At 34.0% G+C, this 20,394-nt stretch overlaps 1 protein-coding gene across 1 annotated transcript in view; it reads right to left on the reverse strand.

The window, feature by feature from the left end:
- Positions 1-14,935, reverse strand: part of LOC149802826 (uncharacterized) — a 349,692-nt gene extending 334,757 nt beyond the window's left edge. The window contains exons 1-2 of the mRNA XM_089952278.1: positions 14,835-14,935; positions 13,782-14,006 (exon numbers count right to left, since the gene is read on the reverse strand). Coding sequence (XP_089808404.1) covers positions 13,782-14,006; positions 14,835-14,910 — 301 coding nt within the window. The 5' untranslated portion in view covers positions 14,911-14,935. The remainder of the gene's footprint in view (positions 1-13,781; positions 14,007-14,834) is intronic.
- Between the last annotated feature and the right edge of the window lie 5,459 nt (positions 14,936-20,394).

Consider the following 20,394-nt stretch of genomic DNA (forward strand, 5'->3'; position numbering starts at 1 on the left):
GTAAGTACCTTTGGAAATGTGGGCATTTTAGGTTAGCTTTCTCTATTATTGACATTTTTAAGTACCTTTGGAAATGTGGGCATTTTAGGTTAGCTTTCTCTATTATTGACATTTTTAAGTACCTTTGGAAATGTGGGTATTTTAGGTTAGCTTTCTCTATTATTGACATTTGTAAGTACCTTTGGAAATGTGGGTATTTTAGGTTAGCTTTCTCTATTATTGACATTTTTAAGTACCTTTGGAAATGTGGGTATTTTAGGTTAGCTTTCTCTATTATTGACATTTGTAAGTACCTTTGGAAATGTGGGTATTTTAGGTTAGCTTTCTCTATTATTGACATTTGTAAGTACCTTTGGAAATGTGGGCATTTTAGGTTAGCTTTCTCTATTATTGACATTTGTAAGTACCTTTGGAAATGTGGGCATTTTAGGTTAGCTTTCTCTATTATTGACATTTTTAAGTACCTTTGGAAATGTGGGTATTTTAGGTTAGCTTTCTCTATTATTGACATTTGTAAGTACCTTTGGAAATGTGGGTATTTTAGGTTAGCTTTCTCTATTATTGACATTTGTAAGTACCTTTGGAAATGTGGGCATTTTAGGTTAGCTTTCTCTATTATTGACATTTGTAAGTACCTTTGGAAATGTGGGTATTTTAGGTTAGCTTTCTCTATTATTGACATTTGTAAGTACCTTTGGAAATGTGGGTATTTTAGGTTAGCTTTCTCTATTATTGACATTTTTAAGTACCTTTGGAAATGTGGGTATTTTAGGTTAGCTTTCTCTATTATTGACATTTTTAAGTACCTTGGAAATGTGGGTATTTTAGGTTAGCTTTCTCTATTATTGACATTTGTAAGTACCTTTGGAAATGTGGGTATTTTAGGTTAGCTTTCTCTATTATTGACATTTGTAAGTACCTTTGGAAATGTGGGCATTTTAGGTTAGCTTTCTCTATTATTGACATTTGTAAGTACCTTTGGAAATGTGGGTATTTTAGGTTAGCTTTCTCTATTATTGACATTTTTAAGTACCTTGGAAATGTGGGTATTTTAGGTTAGCTTTCTCTATTATTGACATTTGTAAGTACCTTTGGAAATGTGGGTATTTTAGGTTAGCTTTCTCTATTATTGACATTTTTAAGTACCTTTGGAAATGTGGGCATTTTAGGTTAGCTTTCTCTATTATTGACATTTGTAAGTACCTTTGGAAATGTGGGTATTTTAGGTTAGCTTTCTCTATTATTGACATTTTTAAGTACCTTTGGAAATGTGGGCATTTTAGGTTAGCTTTCTCTATTATTGACATTTGTAAGTACCTTTGGAAATGTGGGTATTTTAGGTTAGCTTTCTCTATTATTGACATTTTTAAGTACCTTAGAAATGTGGGTATTTTAGGTTAGCTTTCTCTATTATTGACATTTGTAAGTACCTTTGGAAATGTGGGTATTTTAGGTTAGCTTTCTCTATTATTGACATTTTTAAGTACCTTGGAAATGTGGGTATTTTAGGTTAGCTTTCTCTATTATTGACATTTTTAAGTACCTTTGGAAATGTGGGTATTTTAGGTTAGCTTTCTCTATTATTGACATTTGTAAGTACCTTTGGAAATGTGGGTATTTTAGGTTAGCTTTCTCTATTATTGACATTTGTAAGTACCTTTGGAAATGTGGGCATTTTAGGTTAGCTTTCTCTATTATTGACATTTGTAAGTACCTTGGAAATGTGGGTATTTTAGGTTAGCTTTCTCTATTATTGACATTTGTAAGTACCTTTGGAAATGTGGGCATTTTAGGTTAGCTTTCTCTATTATTGACATTTGTAAGTACCTTTGGAAATGTGGGCATTTTAGGTTAGCTTTCTCTATTATTGACATTTGTAAGTACCTTGGAAATGTGGGCATTTTAGGTTAGCTTTCTCTATTATTGACATTTGTAAGTACCTTTGGAAATGTGGGCATTTTAGGTTAGCTTTCTCTATTATTGACATTTGTAAGTACCTTTGGAAATGTGGGCATTTTAGGTTAGCTTTCTCTATTATTGACATTTGTAAGTACCTTTGGAAATGTGGGCATTTTAGGTTAGCTTTCTCTATTATTGACATTTGTAAGTACCTTTGGAAATGTGGGCATTTTAGGTTAGCTTTCTCTATTATTGACATTTGTAAGTACCTTTGGAAATGTGGGCATTTTAGGTTAGCTTTCTCTATTATTGACATTTGTAAGTACCTTTGGAAATGTGGGCATTTTAGGTTAGCTTTCTCTATTATTGACATTTGTAAGTACCTTTGGAAATGTGGGCATTTTAGGTTAGCTTTCTCTATTATTGACATTTTTAAGTACCTTTGGAAATGTGGGCATTTTAGGTTAGCTTTCTCTATTATTGACATTTTTAAGTACCTTTGGAAATGTGGGCATTTTAGGTTAGCTTTCTCTATTATTGACATTTGTAAGTACCTTTGGAAATGTGGTTATTTTAGGTTAGCTTTCTCTATTATTGACATTTGTAAGTACCTTTGGAAATGTGGGTATTTTAGGTTAGCTTTCTCTATTATTGACATTTTTAAGTACCTTTGGAAATGTGGATATTTTAGGTTAGCTTTCTCTATTATTGACATTTGTAAGTACCTTTGGAAATGTGGGCATTTTAGGTTAGCTTTCTCTATTATTGACATTTGTAAGTACCTTTGGAAATGTGGGTATTTAAGCACTACAACAGACACCTGTGGATATTTAAACATTACTATGAACGCCTTTGTTTTCACAAATATTTCCAAGGTGTGTGAGTATCAGTACTATTATAAGCTGTCAGTGAATGTTGGTGAAAGCAAGGACATCTATAATATTGCTTTAATTGCCAACAGATTCCTGCTAAACATTTTGTAAAGTCTTGACTGAGACTTGCCAACAAATACAGATTCATGTTACATGTTAAGCACTGTGCACAGCCTTTGCTGAGACTTGCCAACAAATACTACCATCAGATTCCTGTTACATGCTAAACATTTTGTAAAGTCTTGACTGAGACTTGCCAACAAATACAGATTCATGTTACATGGCACTGTGCGCAGCCTTTGCTGAGACTTTCCAACAAATACTACCAACAGATTTCTGTTACATGCTAAAAATTTTGTAAAGTCTTGACTGAGACTTGCCAACAAATACAGATTCATGTTACAAGCTAAGCACTTGGAACAGTCTTTACTGAGACTTGCCAACAAATACTTGAAAAACTGCCAGAACTTGCATTTGAGCAGGTAAAATGTACTTCCTAATTGTGATATAAGTTACTGACATGCTCATAATGGTCTCCTTTTGCATTTTATTTTTTTAAAATACTTTTTTGTCAGCCACAACATGTAAAAACATTTTCTAGAATTTCTTTTATTGTAGCCACATGTAAAACATTTCTGGTGACATTTTGCTTCAATCCTATTTGTCTGAGACAGTCTATGATGATAGATCTTCATAATGCTTCCATTCATCCTGAAATTTTCTAGATAACGAACATCATTCTTCAACAGGGTATTACTATTCTTCCTCTCAGTGAAGTGCATAACAGTATTTGTCTCAAAAGACAAAATGTTTACCGCGATTCTGCACCATTATACATTGTGGCTTATTTGTGTTTCTGAGAACTGTATGCTTAAGGTTGTAAATTGCTACCATATGTTCTAGCTTACAAGTCAAGTATAACTGCCAACAACATAGATCCTGATATACCATCAAAAAATATGCCTGCAGATCAGTGTCTGTGTTGTTTATTCTACTGATTACTCCTAACAAGCTACACAGACCCAGATCTGCTGGCACAATATGTGACAACAGATCTGTGCCAGTGCAGTCTGCAGTTGGACTCTACTTATAAATGAGTATATATGATAATCGTAAGTATGAATTTCACCAAATGCTTCCTGATGGTAACATCCAGATCACATTTGACAATGTATTTAATGTTTCAATTACATACACACAAAAAATAGAGAAAGCTAACCTGAAGCTTTGTCTTTACACTAAGGACTTCATCAACAGACTGATGTGATCTCTGCTGACTGTCAACATCGCTCGATGGAATGGTGAGTGATGTTAACAGATCGTCCCAGATATGCGGCAGGTTGTAATGGTTCCCCTTTCTTGTTCAGCATTGGTTTGTACACATGGATGTAAACCAATTCTTTAAACACCCCCACCCAGCCCGCTTGAACCAGGCTTGTTTTTGATCTAGGATATTACTGAGTTCCAAGTTAAAGTATGGCCAGGGCAAACATTGTGGATGTGCCATGATACCTCAGACAAGTTTGAACTTGGTCTTCAATGTTCATTAAATTTCGCTTTCAGTGTTCTTTCCGTTTCCCCAAATTAGTCATGATGGCACTGACTTTCACCCTGTCCTTCACACTTAATCGATAGGTCCACAAATATCTCTATTATCAGACTTATCCTTGGGGTGAACTAACATCTGTCCGAGGGTCCGGTACGGTTTGAAGCATGCATTCATTTTGTGTCATTGGAAAATGCACTTCAGGCATTCAAAAGTCCCTTTTACACATGGTAAGATGATGTTACCTTTTGAAACTATTTGCCCAGTTAGTCTACTTACCTCGGTATTGTCATTCGGAATAGTGCTGGGCCTGTTGGAAACCTTCTTAATTGCCCATTCTGGATAATGACACCTCTTGAGGGCAGCACTGACACAGTCTAGTTCTTGTTTTAAATCTGTTGGATCAGAGGTCATTGGCTCTGTGATCTAATGTTCTGACCATCCCAAGTTTCTGTTCTAATGGATGATATGAGTCAAAATCAAGGTATGTGTAGGTTAACGATAAATGCTAATTTTCAATGTACCATCACTGTTTCTGATAGTGTTTGAGTCCAAAAAAAGATAATCCACCATTTCGTTCCTTTTCAATATGTGAATTTAATATCCAGATGAATGCTATTAATGTGATCTGTGAATTCCATTACATATTCTACCTTCTGCTTAGTGTGTGTGTCATCAACCTATCTGCACCACCAACATGGGGGATGGGGAGCAGTGGTGAGGGCAAACGACTCAAAGTGTTCCATATATAAATTACACACTATTGGGGAAACTGGCAAACCCATCGCAGCTCCATGTATTTGAAGGTAGAAACTTCCATCATACACAATGTGCACTTCAAACACAACTCCAACAACCTTGTTACTTGTTGTGGTGACACTGGTGTCCTCAGTGCAAGAATACTGTCTGAAGGTAATCTGTCATTAATAACTGAAAAAGCCTCACTAACCGGTTCACAAGTAAACAAGGCACTCACATTGTACGAGAACAATACTTATCCTCCACCTCACTCATGTCCTCAGTGAGGCTGGCAAAATGTATTGAATTCCTAATATGATGTTCAGTACTTCCAACTAATGATGCCAAATATTTTGCACAATTGAGGGCGATAGAGCCCACTCTACTGACTATTGGTCGCAATGACAAATCCTGCTTATGTCACATTTGTTAAGCCATAAAACTTTGGAGGTGTTTCAGTAGTAGGATATAAAAGTCTACTATGAGACCAATCAATTACCTTTTCTTTCTCACGTAAATCTCTGATGTGATTCAAAAGGTCTTTCTTCTATTTGGTAGCAGGGTCACATGACAATTTTTTTGTATGTTTTGGAGACCAGAAGAATGTTCAAGCAGTTTCCCATTACAACCATGAACCGTCCCTTATGTGTGTCTTTGAAGACTGGCCAAGGCTTTTCTTTCATCCTTACTAATGTTAGGTCTGATACGATTACCCTTCTTTTTAAATATATCAACCACTTCGGCTCTGAGTTCATCGGCATCACTATTAGATAGATTCCTACAGGCCGACTCCATAGCTGTCAGTAAATTGACCATAGGCAGTTTTTTTAGGTGAAACTGCAAAGTTCAAATCTTTTCTTAACACTGCCAGTTCTGATTCTGAAAGTGTATGATGAGACACATTTTTCACCATTACAACCTGCCAGATATCTGGGACAATCTGTTAATATTGCTCACCATTCTGTCGAGCAATGCTGACAGTCAATAGAGATCATATCAGTCTGCTGATCAAGTCCTTAACATAAGGACAAAAGCTTCAGGTTAGCTTTCTCTAATATTTTGTGTATGTGTTGAAAGGTTACATACCATGTCACATAAGAGTATTACTACACAGTTAAGCTTTCACCAAAGTATCCAGATCACATATTCACCTTGACTAGTCTTTCTCCTCTTAATCTTCATAAATTTGTTAAATACAGCAACACAAATTTCTGGTAAATGACTTATTTAAGTCCATGAGAAGGAAGGACCTCTTTTGAAGAGTCTTTCTCTCTTGAAAATTTACTTCCATTATGTAATCAATATAAAATGACTTCAAGTCATATTTTGATGAACTAGGCAATTTACTGCAGTCTAAAGCATATGACTCTAAACTTAATCCTATGTACTGGGGACTTGTATATGACTCTAAAGTTAATTCTATGAACTGGGGACTTGTATATGACTCTAAACTTAATCCTATGTATTGGGGACTTGTACATGACTCTAAACTTATTCCTATTTATTGGGGACTTGTATATGACCCGAAACTTAATCCTATGTATTGGGGACTTGTATATGACTCTAAACTTAATCCTATGTATTGGGGACTTGTATATGACTCTAAACTTAATCCTGTGTATTGGGGACTTGTATATGGCTCTAAACTTAATCCTATGTACTGGTGACTTGTATATGACTCTAAACTTAATCCTATGTATTGGGGACTTGTATATGACTCTAAACTTAATCCTATATATTGAGGACTTGTATATGACCTCCTTGCTCACTGGAAATAGGGTGAAGATGAAAAAAGTCTATAATTTCTAGTATGGGACATGAAAACATTGAAAAATCATCTCAGTCAAAAAAACTAAATATGTAATTTCTTCTGATAATGCAGTGTTACCAATAAAGGTTTAACACATTAACCCCTGGAGGTTTTTGCATTTTTTGCCTGAAAATCGAGTAGGAAACACATTTTGAAAGCTATTTCTGAATAGACTCGAAAACACCAAATCCCCGTCATCTTTCAATAACATACTGCCTAGTTGTGTTAGAAACATTGTTTTTTGTTGCCTATTAGACTCGCGCATGAGCAGAACGGTAAAAGTAGGATTTTTTTAATTTATTTATTTTTTATTTTTTTTTTTGCTAAACAGAGCCATTATTTTCGTATGGAGACCACTCTTTATTCCAAATGCCCATCTTATCCTACTTTTTACAAAGGCTCATCTGTCTGCTTGCAGTTGATACCAGTTTGCCTTAGATCTGAGATGAAAAAGTCTAAAATCCGGACACAAAATGGGATTCCGACCACGGGAGAATTTTGTGTAAAAAAGTCGGGTCCAAAAGATGAGGTTTTTCTACCTGTATCTTGTAGTGCAACTAGATATTCCAGATTATTTGGTATCATTGTAGAGCTACATCTGTCTACCTTTCTATAATACCATCCACATTAGTGTATCTTGCATGACCATGACACTACAGAGCTCGGTAGCAGGCTACTACCTCCTGCCCTGTAAAGTCGTCGCTTGGGGTTAATGTGTTAAGAAACATTTTGGATGCCCCTTGCACAGCACCATATAATGAGAAACCAAATTTACTAATATATTTGTGTATACTGTATATTCTCACTTACAAGAGGAGTCCAACTGCAAACTGCATGTACCCAGATCTGCCATCAAATAATGTACCAGCTGATCTGGGTCTGTGCAGTTTGTTAGTAGCAATTAGTAGAACAAACAATACAGATCCTGACCTGCAGATGCATTATGGTATGGCAGATAACGATCTTTCTTGTTTGCAGTTTGACTCAACTTATAAAAGCAACTATATACGGTATTCAGCTAGTTATTGATACAATTTCTCTTAGCATCAACTCATTTTGTCAACTGATTATTTAATATTTTTGTCAAGATTGACCCATAACATTTAACAGTGATATCTTTGATTATAGCAAATTTCTTAAACATTTTTACTTTAATTGCATCTGGCCACTGGTTACTACTATTTTTTATTTTAGACAATATTAAATTTATTCAACATGAATTATACTATCTGTTCTTTCTACATATGCAGCAGCTGGCGACTCCGAATGTGTCTGATAAATATTAATTGTTATGAAAAGTTTTCATCACTATACAATTTTGCACTGTTTAACAAATCAAGAAAAACAAACATCATTCAGATGAAACTTGATTCACATTTCTCTAAAATGAAAAAGTTCTCATTTGTTTCCATTAACTGATTGGTATTGGAGATAGAGAAAAAATACATTACATTAAATGATTGGTATTGGAGATAGAGAAAAGATACATTATGATAACTGATTGGTATTGGAGATAGAGAAAAGATACATTATGTTAACTGAGTGGTGTTGGAGACAGAGAAATGATGCATTACATTAACTGACTGGTAGTAGAGATAGAGGAAAGATAACATTATGTTAAATGATTGGTGTTGGAGACAGAGCATATATACAATACATTAACTGATTGGTGTTGGATACACAGAAATAATACATTACTTTAACTGATTGGTTTTGGAGACAGAGTAATGATACATATTATCTGATTGGTGATGGAGACAGAAAAGATTTATTACATTAACTGATTGGTGTTGGAGACAGAGCAAAGATACATTAATTAACTGATTGGTGTTGGAGATGGAGCAAAGATACATTAACTGAGTGTTGGAGATGGATCAAAGATACATTACAGTAACTGATTGGTGTTGGAGACAGAGAAAAGATACATTACATTAATTGATCGGTGTTGGAGATAGAGAAAATATACATTATTTCCTCTCTTGTTCATAATTGTTTCTTTTTTTATACATGGCTTTCAATGCCGATTTAGCTGACACATATACAGGTAGATCAGTGTCTGCGATTGCAAAGCCAGAACTTACTTTAAAGACTGTATTTTAACTGTTTTCTTGTACGAAGCCGCCAAGTGGGATACGTAACAGATACCATACTGCTACATAGAATTCTTAAACCTGTATAGTTAAAAACTTCAATAAAGCGATCGACATTGTCATTCCATAATTCTTCATCAACCTTGATAAACAATTCTGTCATTTGGTATGTGATAAGGTGTCATGAAATTCAGTTTCACATCTATTATTCCATTTATATCTTACTAATTTTTATCCTTTCAGAGTGTTACTTTCATCTTAAATGACTGAAAATTTTGAATTGTAGTACACTGCAAAAAGTGGGGATTCATCAGCTTTAGTATTTGTAGTAAGCTACAATAATGACAGCAATATAATTTATGACATACCTTGATGAATGTGAATTCTCATTCCTGTCTGAAAAATGTCTACCATTAAGAACAAGCATAATTAAGTTATAACAAAGTAACAATAAATATTTTCCAAATTGTTAACTACTTTTATCTTCTGACTGACACCTTGTACCTAATTTCCCAAGTTGTTAACTATTTTATCTTTTGAGTGACACATTGTACTTATTTTCCCAATTTGTCAACTGTTTTATCTTTTGAATGACGCATTGTTCTGAAAGGATCTTCAACAAAGTATTCCCGGAATGAGAGATGTTTTGAATTGTCATCAGTAATTAAATTCGTCTCTTCATTAATTCATGCACAGAAATCACCAGGTAAATTAATACGTAAATCAGAATAATACCTGTTAACAACTTTATCAACATGATCCTGTTTTTTAACAGTCTGCCTCAAAGTCCAATAAACCATCGGCAAACATCACACAGTGTCTATTATTTACAGAATGCACAACTGTAGTATTCATGCTAATTTTCATAAACTCAAAACTACTGGCTACTCATAACACATTGCATAGACCCAGATCTGCATGCACATTATGAAATAGCAGATATGGGTTTGTGCAGTTTGAAAAAAATCAAGTTCCCATTATAAAGGGCTAAAGTACCAATAAAAGACAGGCCGCAGGTGGCTGAGTGGTCTAAAGCACTCACCTTTACTGATCACTGCATTCTCACCTCTGTCTGCATGGGTTCAAGTCTCTGGCTTGGCCAATGTTGGTATGTGAGAAATTGGTTCTTATTGGGGTTTATCTGGGTTCCTACTCCACTAGTATATATTGGTCACCAAATGGCATTAAACCCAAAACAGAAACAACAACAACCAATAAAACATGTTCATAAGGTATATCTTTTCACCTCCATAATTACTTTATTGCAATTTCCATTAGTCTCTTTTATATTGTATCAGTTACCTTTCATCCAATATGCAAATTTATTGTACGCTTGCCCTGAAATGGTTGAATACATGTTCACAATGTTTTACTGTGATTTTCAAATTTTTCCACCAAGAAATAATTACAAGTAATCAAATTATTTTAGCCCTAGGATCACCAATGCTGGATAATCTGGGTCCATGCCATCTGCAGCTAAGCCCATTTACTATACATATTAGTTAACCCAAGAAACCCATACATCATTAAACAAAGTGAATGACAAATTAATTTTGCTTCAATTACTATTGTAACTGATGGATTCTAATTCATTTTAATTTGCATGGTTGTGAATTTCACAAATTTAAATGGACAACAGGTAATCAAGATGATGGATTAGAGAATGGGTCAAACATTGGGTGTGGTGCCCTGAAAACTTCATGAGCCAAAACTGTTAAGATAAGCCAGTAATAGATTCAGGTGTTCAGGCTGAAGTAAGTAACTCACTTTCATTACAAGAATTACTGAACAATGCAATACTTATGTCCATGTGTATGACAATGGTAAAAGATCATTTTTTAAATGTATACAGAGGAAATGATTAAAATCAAGTTAAAAGCTATTCTATCAGTTCAACGATGTGATAAGAGACAGAAACAAAGAGGCCTCAGTTGTCACAGATCACTCACCTGAAATCTGCCAAGTATGATTGCAAGAGCAATGCAGCTGGCCAAGAAAATCTGGGTCAGAATTATGCTAGATCTAGAAATTTCATCTAATGCTGCTGATCGCATATGCAATGAAAACAATTTCTTTAAGATTTCTCTATATTTGTATATTCATCCATATTTTATAGCACATCAGCATCATTTGTCCAATATACACTCAGATGACATACTTGTTTTGATTTTTAATGTCATAATGTCATGAATGTTTTGCAAATGACATCTTATATGTGATGAATAAACATACCTTAATCTAACTATATATTCTCAGTAGTTAGCAATGCAACATTTTAACAGCAGTACTTGTTTACAGTATATTGGTAATTAATGGTACAGTCTCTAAAGATAAAAACACAGACATTTTCCCAGATGTGAAGGAGCTGGGTTTTCAGACCTTAAAAAAATTGTTGACATTTTATTTGTTCATTCTAAAATCTTTTTCTAACATTAGCCAAACATTTTCTATTGGGTTACCATCTAATAAAGCAAGATTGTGTACACTATAAAGGTTAAACAACCCCCACATCATCAAATTTGACTCTCAGCCAGATCCAAGGTTGACATAAGCTTGACCATAGGCTTTCTACTTCTCACTGTTCTTTCTCATTACTTTTACCTCTCTTTCTGGTTTCACAACAAAAAATAGCACTTTCTTCAAATAATATTCAACACTCCATGTAAATGCTTTTCCAACCATGTAAGACATTTTTTCCAGTCAAATTTGTACATAGAAGTTCTTGGAAAAATCCCAGAATACAGGTGTTGATGGATAGTTCTCCTAGATAAAGACTGTGGCACAGAGACATTTGATAAGTTGGTTATTCTGAGTAACAACTTTCTATGGCTCCTGCCTGCTTAGTGACAACTTTCCATCTTCTAATGTAAGGTTTGTTTTTTCACATTACTGTATATACTAGCTTATAAGTCAAGTCAAACTGCAAACAAAAATAATCCTGATCTGCCATAGCATACTATTCCTGCAGTCAGGATCTATATTGCTTGTTCAACTGATTACTCCAAACAAACTGCACAGACCCAGATCTGCCAGCACATTATGATAGATTTGGGGTTGTGCAGTTTGCAGTTGGACTATACTTATATGTGAGAAAATATGGTACTTGTCTTCTGAAATCTTTTCAAAAATTTCCAAATTGTAGAGGGATGAATTCCTAGTACTTGTACAATCTACAAATTTATATCTGTCCTGAATCATAGATACAATGTCTGTTTTGTTTCAAAACTCAGTTCCTTTCTTTGACTGCTGCCTTGAAATATTGTTTACATATTGCAAATGACAATCTGATTTCTGAAAACTACACATGCTAAAAATAGACACTATATGATAGAGTGCAAGACATATTTGGGGAAGCACTAGGAATATCTTACAACTGTCATCTTGAAAACCTAAACAATTATGGCACTTGAGTGTGAAAAGGCCTTTATGTCAGGATGCTTACTGTCAAAGTTGGTCAAATTCTTCAACAGTTTTTCAAATACACTGTTGAAAGGTTCTTGTACTTTTAGTCAGAGTGGCCATGTTTGATAGCAAATTATCATTTGCATAAATTTGGAACACCATCAATCTTGGATGTTTCCTGTCAAATTTGGTCATTTTGTGGTCATATTGTGTTGAGTGTTATATATGAAGTTATATAAGGTTTTTCTATTTTTAGTAATAACAGCCATATTTTATGGCAAAATGGTATTATTTGCACATATTTAAAACCACTTCAATACAGCATCCTTTCTTACCAATTCGCTAAAATTGAATCAATTTATTTTATTTCAGAAGTCATTTAACGTACTGTCAGTTTTAGCAAAGGTAGCCCTTTCTGATGATGAATCGGCATCATTTAAAATCCTTTGTGACAGGATTCTTCTTGTCAAAGTTGGTTAAATTGCAATGAATGGTTTCTGACATTAAAAATGTTAAAAAGTTTTTCTGTCCTTATTTAAATGGCTACCATATTTGATAGCAAATTGGCAAAATGTAAAAACTTAAAAGACATTTGTGTCTCGCTACTTTCAGTCAAATTTGGTCATATTCTGTTGTATTTTCCTTCTTTATAACATATCTAATTCCATGCAATTCACAAATTTTAAATTTCTTTGTTCATAACATATCTAATTCCCTGCAATTTACAAACTTGTCCACATTACTCACTGTCATTCTCAACTTATCTTGGGTTACTGGACAAGATATCTTCCCAGCCCTGAATGTTTTTTCTAATTCAAAAACACAATTACTGTCCTTTATCCTCATACTTTAGCTGGAAGATACGGTCATCACCCAGAAGGGTGCAGATTTGAATCCAACCATTTGATTGGTTACCATGGTCCATTCTTGCAACTTTAGTCCAACTGCCTCAACAACGAATGACCAATCATGATGGTGTGTCGTAAAACATCTAGCCAAACCTATTTACATCCATCTGTCCAAAACCTCATCTCCTAAACTGCCAGAGAGAAATTCAAACTCTGAACAATAGTTGCCCATTACCATCTGCAAGAGGGGTATGACTTTTGGACCCCTCCCTTTGGATCCCAGTGAGGGAGGGGGTGATAAGTCAAATAAGCAAAAATGCAATAACAGTAACATTTTGAATAATTTTTTTAACAAACTTTGTTCATGTATTCATAGCTGAAACACATATTGCAGGAAACAGATTAAAACTCTGGGCCCATTTTATGTATCCAATTATCACATTTGTATGGGACCATTATTTGAGGAATATGATGCAGATCATTTCAAATCTGACAGGGTCATTCAAGATATGTTTAGTCTGATATACTGAATAGAAAAAATGGATCAATGAGCTACAAGCTGACAATGTTTCTCACCTTTTGTACAATTCATTTCATCACTTCCATCTTGGCAGTCTGGTTGGCCATCACACTTTGAGGTCTGTATGATACATTTCTTTCCATCTGCACAACGGAACTGCCCTTCAACACATGGAATGGTCTGGCACACAAATGGCAATTTTTGTTCACACTTATCAAGGTGCCACCTATTGGGACCATAGAGGGACCCATTTGTCTCAATGGCGCCACATAGTCTTATTCCTATAAAGGAGAGAGATCTAAACTGATGATAGGAATTTAATTCTGTTCTTCTGCATATTTGGTTTATAATACACTATAAAGATAGTTAATTACTGTATATGCTTGCTTATAAGTCAAGTCCAACTACAAACAACATAGACACTGATCTGCCAGCACATAATGTGCTGACAGATCAGGGTCTATGTTGTTTGTTTTACTAAATAACTCCCAACAACAGGCACTGATACATATTTGCCAGTGCATTATTCAAAGGCAAATCTGGGTCTTTGGAGTTTGCAGTTGGATTTGTCTAATAATCAAGTATATATGGAAGTTCTTGGACCCTCCCATAGGACTAGAGTATCTGAAGTATACAGATAAAATACTTCAGTAGTTTCAAGTTATCTTGCAGAAAACAGCTTTACCTAATGGACACAGCTAATTGGTCACTGATTTGGACACAGCTGATTGGTCATTGATTTGGACACAGCTAATTGGTCAATTGATCTCCATCATGCCATGCATACTGCAAGTGTCAAGCAAATTGTTAAATGCTAAAAGCACACAACACTTAAGATGAGTGCACATTCTATGTGTCACAAAAAGTATACAGGTCATGTCAAGTGCCTCTTTCTCTCACACGTACATGACAACTCATTTCACAACAGTGTTGAAGTAGAAATATAATTGTTTAACTTAATATGATAATCCGTGGGAATCATATAGTTCAAAAACTGAATGGGAAAAAAATAAAAAAATAAACAGAATGAAAAAGCTTTAGCAATAAAGAAGCAGAAAAAAATAAAATCATTTTTTCCCTTCAAATTATATTAATTGTTGATTCATTACCTGAGACAAACTTTATAACTTGGCCTTCAGCCCAAAATCCTTCCATTTCTTCCCCAACATGGCCATCACTCCACATGTAATTACCATCAATATTCCGGTAAAAACCTGCAAATAAAATGTTCAAGAAAAAAGTGACAGAGTGAGAAAAAAGGAGAGCACGCTGACATAATTGTCCTTCAACTTTAATAATCTCTTATTTGGCATCAAAGGATTCATGATCATTCATGATATTGGATCCGTCAATGATGAAAACTTGTGACATTGTTTTATTACTGAAGCACCATGGATCAAATTCTTGAATATGTTGCTTCTTTTACGCCTCTTTGGTTTCAAATTAAAAAACAAAAAAGGAAAACCAACAGATTTAGTAAAATTAACAAATAATGTATTTCCCATGAATACAAAGTGAAAATTTAAAAGGAACTTAAAGTACTGCACAGCAAATCCCATATAATCCTAAAAGTTCTATTACAAGTAAAAAAGAATAGTGTTCTGAATTAATTTCAGTACTGAATGTGTTGATGTGCCAACAGTCTTGATGTATACCAATGATATAATCCAGAATGTCCTTGAATAAATTCACAATTATATCAAAATTGTGATTTAATCTAACAGCCAATGAGCACTTGTATTTGCAACTGTAATTTAAATAAATAAATCCTATCAAATTATAACTTACCACAACTAAAAATTATTCCTCAAGATATTAAAATAGGAATTAATAATTTTTATTTAAACGACCTTCTGAAAAGTAACTCAATGATCTGTAAAAAAACAACCTGTAAATAAGGTCGGCTCTGTTTACTTAAATTTCAGCAAAACAACCTCACAAACATTAGGAAGATTCATGGTTCTGTCCTGAGAAAACCAATGCCCTGAACTAAAATCCAAGTAAACATGTTGTTACAAATGATAAATATCTGAAAATATACTCAACAATCATGGAAAAATGTAGCTACATGTAAGTAATTGGTCACTACAATCTACAATCATGGACAAAATTTAATCACAATACAGATATAAACAATACAGATAATAATAATATTAATAATAATAATAATAATAATAATAATAATAGTAATAATAATAATGATAATAATAATGCTTTATTTATAGAGGGTGACTCATTAGTCAAGGACTATTCTCCCTTGAGGCCCTCTAAGGAGAGTATAACAATCGACATTATATGAAGATAGCAATAATTACTGTTTATTTTAACATGTTTAGTATTAAAATACTAAATTCCATTATCTATAAGAAGCACATGATATCTCTTCTTAAATACTCTAAAAAGAAATTCTCAGCAGATTTTACATGCAGTGGAAGCTTGTTCCACAGAACTGTACCAGAATATTAGAAGCTCTTTTTAAATTGTTCTGTTCTTGGTTTTGGCGGTAGAAGATTTCCATGTGATATTGATCTGACAACTGGTATTGTGTTGAAAAAGGCATGAATAAATCCTGAAGATACTCTGGTGCAGTTCCATGTAGACATTTATATAAAAGAACTGCCTTGTGAAAATCTATCCTGTCATATGTTGTGAACCATTTGAGTTCTGTAAACAATGCTTTTGAGGGATGATTAATAGATGTATCTAAAATTACACGTGCTGCTCCTTTCTGAAGTTTATAAATCCTGTCAAGCTCAGATTTAACAGTTTCCCCATACATCTGAACAATAATCCATTGTTTGAAGAATATATGACTTCAAGTATAGACTGCAAATATCCGCAGGTAAATATTTCTTGATTCTGCTGAGTAGGGCAATTTTTGATGAGAGTGTTTTACAAACATTATCAATATGGTCATTCCGTAATAAATTATTATCTATGGTCACACCTACAAGCTTTTCATGTTTTACATTTTCTAATGGATGATTATTTATTGCAAGAGGTAGATTTGGGTTCCCTGACTAGTGTAGCTTTTGTGATGTCCCCAAAATCATACATTTTGTTTCACCTTCATTAAATATCATCCTATTTTGTTGTGCCCAGTTTTGGACTCTAATAAGGTCTGAGTTTAATCTCATTTTGATAACTTCAGTATTAGAACTAGATGTATACAAGGTTGCATCATCTGCAAATAAATCTGTATTAAAGGATTCATTATTTAATGGTAGATCATTAATATAGATAAGGAAGAAGAGAGGGCCTATAACTGAGCCTTGAGGGACCCCTGAATGAATTGTGTGAGTTTGAGAGCTAATATTGCCAATGCTTACTTGTTGAGACCTTTGGTTTAGGTATGATCTAAACCAGTTTAAAGAAGGATTGTCGAACCTGTAACAGTTCAACTTTTGCAGCAGAATTTCATGATCAACAAGATCAAAGGCTTTCTTGAAGTCAAGGAAAACAATCCCAGTCATATGTCCATTATCCATTTCCTTCAGCCAATAAAACATCCTGTTAACTGATTTTATCATTTTTTTTGTGAGTTAAGTTTCTAAACATTTGAGAAAGTTAATCTTGTTAACACCCTTTCTAAGTATTGGATTATCTGTATGAACAAATAATTATTATAATAATCTCATGAAATATACTGCATCCATACAAAGATAACAAATCCAGGACTTTGTTTCAGCTTCTATTCTGAGATGAGGGAACCATGTTAGTTCAGTTGGATATGCATCAGATTCCTAAACAAAGGGTCTTGGATTCAACACCCACCCAGGCCAGCCCAGGTCAACTGTCACAATGTGTCCATGGGAATGGCATTTACCTCCTATTTCCTCAGCATGATATCACCAATAATGTGTTAAAAGTACAGTAATGACTAACCAATAATGTGTTAAAAGTACAGTAATGACTAACCAATAATGTGTTATAAGTACAGTAATGACTAACCAATAATGTGTTAAAAGTACAGTAATGACAAACCAATAATGTGTTAAATGTACAGTAATGACTAACCAATAATGTGTTAAAAGTACAGTAATAACTAACCAATAATGTGTTATAAGTACAGTAATGACTAACAACAATTGTCTCTTAATAGGATGAATGCTCTATTAGATGAAATAAAGTTCCAGGAATTCAAGATTAGACCATTTCTTCCTTTAAAATGCATGCTGAAACCATCTCCAACATTTTTCAGATATAACAAAATTTTCAAATTAACTGATGGAGTGGACAAGTTGGATGTTAGATTGGCACCATTTTCATTTAGGACAAAACAAATAACATTATAAGTCTTTTGGTCAAAACCCCATGTTAATTTTACTATCCAATTACAAGGTGAATTGACAGCAAGATTTTTAAGACAACCATCAAGGCAGCCATGCTGGACATATGACTGGAACCATTTTCATTTAGGACCAACCACATAGCATAAGATGTTTACTGGCAAAACCCCATTGCTGATATAGCCATCCATTTGGGAGGAGATAAAAATATCAAAGTCCATTTTAGAGTAGCCTTATTTTCAAGATGGCAACCATGGCAGCCACATTGGACATCAGATCAGAACCATTTTAATTTAGGACCACCATGACATTATAAAAACTCTTATGCTGATAACCCCATTTTGACATGACTTTCTGTTCTGGAGCAGTAACAAGATTTTCAAGATGGCTGCCATGGTGGTAATGATGGATATCAGATGCAATTGTTTCCATTTAGAACCAACTAGACATCACAAGAAGTCTTCTCAATGTCAATATGATTAGTTATGAAAATTAATAAAATTTTCAAAAAAGATGGCCATTGTTAAGGCCATGTCAAATTGGCAAGATTTTCCGACATCCTGATGTCATACAAAGTCTTTAAGTGAAAACCCCATGCTGATATGAAAAGTAGTGAAAACATTATTCTTATGATGGCAGCAGCCTTACTCGATGTGTGAGTGTCACAGTTTTCACTTAGGGCCAACTAGGCATCAAAAAATTCTGGTAAAATCAACATGTCAAATATTGCATTTGATTAAGTGGCACAATATATATATATATATATATATATATATATATATATATATATATATATATATATATATATATATATATATATATATATATATATATGCATGCAATAAACTGACAACAGTGCAAAACTAGTATCTAACTAGCCGCAGTGCTTTCTACAGGAATTAAACCTTTAAATTTATTTTGTTTCAACTAGTTTATTTCAACTTGTTGAGGATGCTGACAAATATTTTTATTCATCTAGAAATCGATGTGCCATAACAAGATCTGTTTTTTTACATAAATTTACATAAAATGACAGATGTTGTTTTGGCTCATCGATTTCTATGTCACTAAAAAAATATACTCTAAGGCTTCCATGGATGATGTTATAATGAGGTAGAACTGTAACAGCATGACTTTATCTATTTTTGGGATAAAAGGAAGTTTTAATCCTATCAGTTTCACATGAAGATGACGTTTGTTGGCAGTTGGATTTTAACAGGGCAACCAGGTTCTTTTCTTGGTAGCCTGCAAATCTATCATTTGATTCCAAATTTTTCAGACCCCTGTTGAGATAAAACATGATGTGCCACATCTTAAATTCTTTAGCATAAACTGAATGGGGCAAAAATCAGATATATATACCTGAAACTAATGGAACATAGAATGTTTGGGATTTTGTATTTTTTAAAAATAACTTTCATTTACAGTTCTACTACTGTTTTCATTCTGACAAATGCTTCTGCTGAATGCTATGCGAATGAAATAGCTTGAAGAAGGGCTGAAATCTCTCTCCCTCTCTCATATAAACAAATGACAAACATACAAACATTCGTTTGGATTTAAATTTTATCGGGGCATACTTTAGTTTGATTACATCATGCAGAAATAAAGGTATAATGATGGGATACATATCTCTATGTCATATTTATCTGTTTTCATACTTATCTAATGCAATACACAATATACAAGCAAATTCAAACTTCGCACTGTACATATTCACTTATAAGATGAGCCCAACTGCAAACTGCACAGACCCAGAGTTGCGATCACACGATGCACATGCAGATATAAGTCTGGGCAGATTGTTACAGATACTTTGTAGAACAAACAACAAAGATCCTGATATACAGATACAATACGCTAATCTGATAAATCAACCCCACAAATCTGTGTTGATACTGATGGACGATTTTGTGGATGGACGATGTTGTAGGTCTGATGTCACCTGTTCATTATTATGTGCAATTCTGATACATGCAAATCATTCTGGAACAAACCCGTGTACACTTTAGACACATACCAGTAATTGGTAATAGCCATATCAAGCAAGAAATTCAAAATGGCCACAGGACAGATGGTTTTGCTATTTCAGGTGGATTTACAAGTCAACAAACATATGATTTGCTCAGGAAATATAATATAAATGTCACCAAAAGAACCCTTCAGCTGATGGTACTGCACAGCCACGAGAAATACCTGTAAGTGTATAACATGTACACCAATATGTGCAGCCAAGTATGTATGCAGATAATTGCAGCTTTTAATGAATAGGTGATAGCCTCTCATCTGAAAATCAAAATCATTACAGGTGAAGGGCTGATTTATTGGCCTAATCAGGATCTATGTTCTTTGCAGTTTGACTTAACTTATAAGTGGGTGT

The sequence above is a fragment of the Sinohyriopsis cumingii genome, chromosome 3, assembly GCF_028554795.1.
Source record: "Sinohyriopsis cumingii isolate HCF-2022 chromosome 3, ASM2855479v2, whole genome shotgun sequence".
Classification (NCBI taxonomy): domain Eukaryota; kingdom Metazoa; phylum Mollusca; class Bivalvia; order Unionida; family Unionidae; genus Sinohyriopsis; species Sinohyriopsis cumingii.